At 37.1% G+C, this 8,800-nt stretch overlaps 1 protein-coding gene across 1 annotated transcript in view; it reads right to left on the bottom strand.

Annotated features, from left to right (window-relative positions):
• Positions 1 to 2,193: 2,193 nt before the first annotated feature.
• The window catches only part of LOC124028032 (stonustoxin subunit beta-like), an 8,977-nt gene continuing 2,370 nt past the window's right edge, over positions 2,194 to 8,800 (bottom strand). The window contains exon 4 of the mRNA XM_046340197.1: positions 2,194 to 2,409. Coding sequence (XP_046196153.1) covers positions 2,194 to 2,409 — 216 coding nt within the window. The remainder of the gene's footprint in view (positions 2,410 to 8,800) is intronic.

Below are 8,800 nucleotides of genomic sequence, written 5' to 3'. Positions count from 1 at the left end.
CATTCATCTCAATCCTGTATCAATTCTCTGTCCAGTGTCTTATCTAGTTTATGAAGTATCTGTGCTATTTATATATGTTCTTAAATATATATATTTACCCATTTCAACAGTAATTCCTTTCTCTCCTATCTCTCAAAATACCACTAAGCGTCTCACTGTTTGACTATATAAAATCATTGATTTAAGAAAAACATGTCTATGAGTGGTTTTTCTCTAAAGTCCTTACATTTCCTTAATCAATCTATCTTAATCCTTACAATAATCCTAAATCACCACAGATGTCCTATATTCCTATATTCCTGTCAAATTTAATAATATTTAATATACCTCCTAATGGTTAACCAGAGCCTGAACAAATGCTAACCATATCGAAATCCTTCCTACACTTTACAAGCTCTTTCCTTCAGGGATCCTTAGTATTCTATCTGACAATAACATGCATTTAATATATGTTGCATAGCAATAGCCTAATCCAATCCAAATAAACGCCACAAATCTTATGATGCGTATCAGCTGCTAGTTTTTAGCATCTTTCCTGACTATCCTGGCGACTCTCGAATTAACAATTTTCTCCGTTACCCCCCCAGTCACAACATAATTTCAGTGGCGACCAAAAGTGCTTTGCGAGGGACATCATCAATAAGCGCTCAACCTCGGCAATGAATTGTAAATAATTGTTGTTCGATAAACCAAACCTAATATATCACATCTGTTCAAATCTTGAATTATAATTTACAACACCAACCAATATCTCTAAATTCGCTAATTTTATAAAACATTTCGATGGACATAAATCGTAATTCTCTTTTCGTTGTTTTTTTAGAATTCATTTTGATTTAAATAACTGTCTCGTCTTTGACTTAGTATTTTAATTACGACTCTATTCCCAATACGTTATTCACTTGTCTAATTAAAACTCCTAATAATCCATGTGAGTGTACCCCTTTAAGATATATTGTCTCTGGTAACAGGGAAATCCCCTTAACCCAAACTTTTACTACAACAACGAAACCTAATAATTATGATAATCCCTTCACATCATTTGTTTTAAATCTCTTGATGTTTCATGTAACTCATTCAGTCTACCTTCAAATTGTCGTCCCAAAATATTTTATACACTGCCATACACTCAAACCACTGTGATTACCGTGCACTGTCCCTTTAAGATAAGACATTTTATTTGTTCCCCGCAATGAAAACGGAAAACAGATAATATTTAGAATACGTTACTTTTTGTTTGAATTCACTGGCGTTAACTTAACCAAAAATCAAAACTCTGAAAAACAATCACAACTTTTTACGATTAAACTATTCTTCCCTATTTTATAGTCCAAAACGTTGCACTATATAGCCCATTGAGTGTCTAGCAATTCCGTTGCTGGCTGTAGCATCTTTTCAGAAAAGGACGCCACAAATCTGCCTGCCTCTGTAAAATATATATTCCCTATTCAGATTGAGTTCAGTTTTAAATTCTAATTATCAGAGTAAAACCAACCAAACTTCTCAACTTTCTATACCCTAACATTTTAACGCCCCATGTTTTGTGCTAAATGTATCGTACGTCAGTCGATACATAAAGCGCTATGACATCCGGATAGCACGAAATTGTATCGTATCTCTCCGTTATTCCCTACATTTTCCCTACATTTAACTTTAGGTGACTTTCTCTTCTATGATACATTTATTTAAATACGACTCCCATCTCAATACATTATTCCACCAGATCATTTTGGGCAAAATAGTGTATTACATCGAAATTGTCTCGCCATTATTTTTAATGACTTCTTTTTTTCAATTCTATCTAAAACACATAATAAACGTTCATTTCAAATCTTTTACAAACACTGGCGACCGTATTTTTCAGGCAAAACATGCAAATAGGTCAATTACAATCTAAAATCAATTTTAGTCAACCGCCTCGGCCGGAAACCGAACGGTGGATTGCCATTGGTGAGACTGCTGCGCTCACCACTATACTACCAACCCTGGAACTGACTAAGATTCTCCGCAAATAGACCCATCTTCTCTGTTTAAATGTGTAACTCCGACATTTAGACAACAGAAAATAGCCCCAATTTAGATGCCCAAAGTTTTCCCTCAGTTAGAATTCTCGTTAATCTCGTTCCCTTTGTATCATTATTTTTAATGACTTCTTTTTTCAATTCAATCTAAACAACATATTAAACGTTCAGTTCATATCTTATACAACTGTATAAGCAGATGTCGCTCCAGAATGTCTTTTGTGGCAAAACTCTTCCCACACTGAGCACAGGAGTGGGTTTTCTTGGAGGTTTTCTGCCCCGGTGTTTTCCTGCAGTCCATCAGCTGCACAGACACCCTCTTCAGACCCCAAATTAAGGCGGTACCGGGAGAGGCACGACACAGGGTCTTCGGTGGGCCACGCTTGTCCTAGAAATCAGAAAAAAAAGAGACTTAATTAATCAGGATGGGAAACCATCGCTAGTAGCGACTGTATTTTTTCAGGCAAAACATACAAATACATGAATTATAATCTAAAATCAATTTTAGTCAATCTGTTTCAAAGCTGAAATACGTACCTAGGTGTCCCGCTATTAAAATTATTGTTTCCCCGCCAATAATTATATTATTACAATTGTCTGTAGTCGCAAACTTCGACACTGAGAATTCTCAGAAAATCGTCCTAATTTAAAACCCTTCCTGACTATATTAGTAATATCAGCTTCTATTCAGGTTCTTTGTCTGAGTCAAATTTTGGACGCCTCCCTTCCATTCCCTTTCTTCTCCCTTTCTTCTTCTAGTAACGGTAATCTTAGTTCCGGCACCTCCTTTGAGGAATGTCTACCCATCCTTAATCCTTACCGTTACTAGTAGCTATGGTATTTAATCACTTATCTATTCCTTTCTATATTTAATGTTTCTATGTGCGTGTCTTTCTACGAATTTACAATTTACCGTTACTTAATTACTTTATTATGTGTGTGTCTCTTTAAAAATAGTCAGCATGTATTTTCCTTCATGTGAACCACGTCTATAGAAGACTTTTGATCAGACATTACATTTCACCCATAGGATATTATTTTTGGGACTTTCAACGTTAATATCTCATATCTCACTACTCTACACTAAGTTAACATCTCCTTTTTGGATATTAATTTCTTTCAACACCGTGCAGGTTCAATTATTCTGTTCGCCTAGAATTCTTCTCACCAAGCCTAATTTATCCTCACCTGTTTTATATATATCTTATCTGCTACTTTTTGATATTCAGACTACTTCCCATATACAGATAGACACAGGTTCAAACTTTATTTAGGTATGTTCTTTGAATGAATGGCTATCCTATTTGTACGGAACAAGCGTCCTAATTTTCCAATGCGTACTATATCCCTCCTTAATAACCTTCTGGCTTGCAAAACCAGGATTTATTCAGCTCTAGTTTATTTATGATAGTGCACCTTACCACAGGTCAATTTCAGCCCTGTTTCCTTCCTATCGATTTTGGTTAAAACCCAAGGTAGAAACCCATTGTATTTGTTCAGAATATTCAATCACCTATTATTGATCAAATCCAACTCCTTTATAACATTTTAATCAATAAATATCCTAAATAATCCCTCCCAAATTTGAGAATAAAGGCTACTGACCTGCTGCCGACTGGGAAAAGCACTGTTCGTTTGGATCTGTCACCATACGTCTGTAGTGTATACCAGCCTGTTTTTAACCTCAATCCAGAAGCCAGGTCTTTTTAATAACGGGCACGATTTTACCGGCGTACAACCTCCAGATGGCAGGGACGGATTTTTAGATCCCGGCTTCGAAGGACCAATTGTTGAAGGAATTTAATTCCTCTGTTTTAATTCCCAATTAAAATTAAACACTCTGTCAATTCATAAGAATTTGTAAGACCCTTATGTTATAGGAATGGACAGAGCCGATCTTAAAAGTCAAGATACAGCCTTTATTCAAGAGTACTGCCATAATACAGGTTACCACAGGTTATAAACTGAAAATGACGTCCTTAGTTCCGTCCCCAATCCGTGCTATATCCATTCCAGTACAAAGGCTGTCTCTCCAGCCTTTCCACATCCGCCTCCCTACCAATTTAATATAATTTATGACTCAAGGCCTTCTCGAGTAGATAAGCATTCAAATATCAGTCTGAAGATTTGTACCAAGGAACAGACAGTCATTGTTCTAACTTTTGCCCACGTTCACACACATTATTTTCAGTACTGGGATCAAGAAAGAAAATTTATACATATAGAGTAACATTTAGTATTCTGATTAGTGAATCCTGATTGAAATGCATACATAATTAGTCATTATAGATAAAAAATTCCCTTAACATCCTACAGCCAATTTCTACTTTGCAGCTGGGGCTAGGGGGCACAAGGAGTTCCCTAAAGGGAACACCCCCTCCCATTCTGCTGAACAAATGTTCTTTAGAAATATTTAACTTTCACACATTAACAAGTCCAATACAGCAAATGAAAGATAAACATCTTGTTAATCTACCCATCGTGTCCGATTTTTAAAAATGTTTTACAGTGAAAACACAACATATATTTATGTTAGATGACCACCAAATTCAAAAACACACAGCGATTTGTCACAGTCACAAAAGCATAAGTATAGATAAAATGAATCACTAACCTTTGATTACCTCCATCAGATGACACTCATAGGACATCATGTTATACATGTATTGTGTGTTTTGTTCGATAATGTGCATATATATATATATAAAGGATCTCAGTTTACATTGGCGCGTTACGTGCAGTAATGTTTTGATTCCTAAACATCCGGTGATTTTGCAGAAATACTCACAGTAAACATTGATAAAAGATGCAAGTGTTATTCACAGAATTAAAGAAAAACGTATCCTCTATGCAACCGCTGTGTCAGATTTAAAACAAACTGTACGGAAAAATAATAATCTGAGAACGGCGCTCAGAACCCAAAGAAATAGCCGCCATTTTGGCGTCAACAGAATCTACAAAAAATACTATAACTATTCACTTACCTTTGAATATCTTCATCAGAAGGCAGTTCCAGGAATCCCAGTTCGACAATGAATTACTGATTTGTTCCATAAAGTTCCCAAAAGACCATAATTTAGCCACTTATTGTTAGCTTGTTCAGCCCAGCATTCAATCTTCAAAAAGCACGAGTAATTCCTCCAGACAAAAACTCAAAAAGTTCCGTTACAGGTCTTAGAAACAAGTCAAATGATGTATGCAATCCATATTTAGGATGTTTTAAACATTAATCAGCAATAAGGTTCCTACCGGAGAATTTCATTGTCAGAAGAAAAGCATAGGAACGGGAGGACACTCTCTTGTGACCGCGCGTAACAAGACCGAGGCTTTCTGCCAGACCACACACTCAAAGAGCTATTATGTGCCCCCCCTATATAGTAGAATCATACAACCAGAATCTAAAGACGGTGACATCTTGTGGAAGCCCTAGGAAGTGCATGCTCATCCATATCTAAGATGGACATCCAATGGCACTGTTTTCTAAATTGAGTTCTCACTTCCTGTTTGGATTTCTTCTCAGGTTTTTTGTCTACCATATGAGTTCTGTTATACTCACAGACATAATTCAAACAGTTTTAGAAACATCAGAGTGTTTTCTACCCACCAGCAATAATATTATGCATATATTCTCATCTGGGACTGAGTAGGAGGAAGTTCACTCTGGGCACGCCTTTCATCCAAAAGTGAAAATACTGCCCCCTAGCATCAACAGGTTTTTAATATCTGGCGTAAATCACACAGTTCTGCCTCCATGTCAAGATTCATGACAAACATTAACCTGCGAATGGGAGAGGCAATGTAAAATCTAAAATGAAATAGTTTTCACAATTAACATGCCTTTTCTTGTTTTAATTATGTTTTATTATGAAAAATACAATATCTTCTTGTATACTTGTACAACTAAATAAACTAAAATCAGATTTTATTTGTCACATACACATGGTTAGCAGATGTTAATGCGAGTTTAGCGAAATTCTTGTGCTTCTAGTTCCGACAATGCAGTAATAACCAACGAGTAATCTAACCTAACGATTTCACAACAATGACCTTATACACACAAGTGTAAAGGGATAAAGAATATGTACATAAACATACATGAATGAGTGATGGTACAGAACGGCATAGGCAAGATGCAGTAGATGGTATCGAGTACAGTATATACATATGAGTTGAGTAATGGTACAGAACGGCAGAGGCAAGATGCAGTAGATGGTATCGAGTACAGTATATACATATGAGTTGAGTAATGTAGGGTATGTAAACATTATATTAAGTGGCATTGTAAAGTGGCTAGTGATGCATTTTTTCCGTCAATTTCCATCAATTCCCATTATTAAAGTGGCTGGAGTTGAGTCAGTATGTTGGCAGCAGCTACTCAATGTTAGTGGTGGCTGATAAACAGTCTGATGGCCTTAAGATAGAAGCTGTTTTTCAGTCTCTCGGTCCCAGCTTTGATGCACCTGTACTGACCTCTCCTTCTGGATGATAGCGGGGTGAACAGGCAGTGGCTCGGGAGGTGATGATGCACCTGTACTGACTTCGCCTTCTGGATGATAGCGGGGTGAACAGGCAGTGGCTCGGGTGGTGATGATGCACCTGTACTGACCTCTCCTTCTGGATGATAGCGGGGTGAACAGGCAGTGGCTCGGGAGGTGATGATGCACCTGTACTGACCTCACCTTCTGGATGATAGCGGGGTGAACATGCAGTGGCTCGGGTGGATGTTGCCCTTGATGATCTTTGTGGCCTTTCTGCGACATCAGCAGTGTATGTGGAGCGTATGTCCATATATAATTGTACTATTTGTTATTCAACATAAAAGACGTACAACAAATGATCACATTGGTATTTTAACGGTGTTATTGTTTAAATAGTTTAAATTTAAGAGTTTAATTGTTTAAATGTTGAAACAGAGATGATAAACAGAGGATCCATCTAAAACAGTATAAAACAAGATGATAAACAGAGGATTCATCTAAAACAGTATAAAACAAGATGATAAACAGAGGATCCATCTAAAACAGTATAAAACAAGATGATAAACAGAGGATCCATCTAAAACAGAATAAAACAAGATGATAAACAGAGGATCCATCTAAAACAGTATAAAACAAGATGATAAACAGAGGATCCATCAGTATAAAACAAGATGATAAACAGAGGATCCATCTAAAACAAGATGATAAACAGAGGATCCATCTAAAACAGTATAAAACAAGATGATAAACAGAGGATCCATCTAAAACAGTATAAAACAAGATGATAAACAGAGGATCCATCTAAAACAGTATAAAACAAGATGATAAACAGAGGATCCATCTAAAACAGTATAAAACAAGATGATAAACAGAGGATCCATCTAAAACAGTATAAAACAAGATGATAAACAGAGGATCCATCTAAAACAGTATAAAACAAGATGATAAACAGAGGATCCATCTAAAACAAGATGATAAACAGAGGATCCATCTAAAACAGTATAAAACAAGATGATAAACAGAGGATCCATCTAAAACAGTATAAAACAAGATGATAAACAGAGGATCCATCTAAAACAGTATAAAACAAGATGATAAACAGAGGATCCAAACAGAGGGATCCATCTAAAACAGTATAAAACAAAAACAGTGCAGTATGTTCTGATCCATCTAAAACAGTATAAAACAAGATGATAAACAGAGGATCCATCTAAAACAGTATAAAAGTTCAAGATGATAAACATTTGCAGGTTCCATCTAAAAGTATAAAACAAGATGATAAACAGAGGATCCATCTAAAACAGTATAAAACAAGTGCAGTATGTTCTGAGAATGTTACTTTAACGTCAAATCATAACGTCACACTGTAATATTTTTGAACCTGTGGTCCAGAAACTGATTAAACAGGCAGATAGAACTGGGATAGTAGCTGTTCTAAAACCTGTGGTCCAGACACTGATTTAACAGGCAGATAGAACTGGGATAGAAGCTGTTCTAGAACCTGTGGTCCAGACACTGATTTAACAGGCAGATAGAACTGGGATAGAAGCTGTTCTAGAACCTGTGGTCCAGAAACTGATTTAACAGGCAGATAGAACTGGGATAGAAGCTGTTCTAGAACCTGTGGTCCAGAAACTGATTTAACAGGCAGATAGAACTGGGATAGAAACTGTTCTAGAACCTGTGGTCCAGAAACTGATTTAACAGGCAGATAGAACTGGGATAGAAACTGTTCTAGAACCTGTGGTCCAGAAACTGATTTAACAGGCAGATAGAACTGGGATAGAAGCTGTTCTAGAACCTGTAGTCCAGAAACTGATTTAACCGGCAGATAGAACTGGGATAGAAGCTGTTCTAGAACCTGTGGTCCAGAAACTGATTTAACAGGCAGATAGAACTGGGATAGAAGCTGTTCTAGAACCTGTGGTCCAGAAACTGATAAGCAACCACTGGTCCTAGACTGGTGCCCTGAATGGCATATGTTTTTTGAAAACGCCAATATGTGTGTGTGTGTGTGTGTCCAGTCTGAGTGTGTGTCCAGTGTGTGTGTGTCCACTATGTGTGTGTGTGTGTGAGTGTCAGTGTGTGTGTGTGTGTGTGTGCACTAGAGCGTGTGTCTAATGTGTGTGTGTGTCCAATATGTGTGTGTGTCCAGTGTGTGGTGTGTGTGTGTGTGTGTGTGTGTGTGTGTGTGTGTGTGTGTGTGTGTGTGTGTGTGTGTGTGTGTGTGTGTGTGTGTGTGTGTGTGTGTGTGTGTGTTTGTTTGTGTTTGTGTCCTGTGTGTGTCTGTGTGTGAGTGAG

Source organism: Oncorhynchus gorbuscha, unplaced genomic scaffold (genome assembly GCF_021184085.1).
Source record: "Oncorhynchus gorbuscha isolate QuinsamMale2020 ecotype Even-year unplaced genomic scaffold, OgorEven_v1.0 Un_scaffold_3649, whole genome shotgun sequence".
Lineage (NCBI taxonomy): Eukaryota > Metazoa > Chordata > Actinopteri > Salmoniformes > Salmonidae > Oncorhynchus > Oncorhynchus gorbuscha.
The sequence above is the reverse complement of the archived record's forward strand: the minus strand, read 5'-3'. Positions and strand labels throughout refer to the sequence as shown.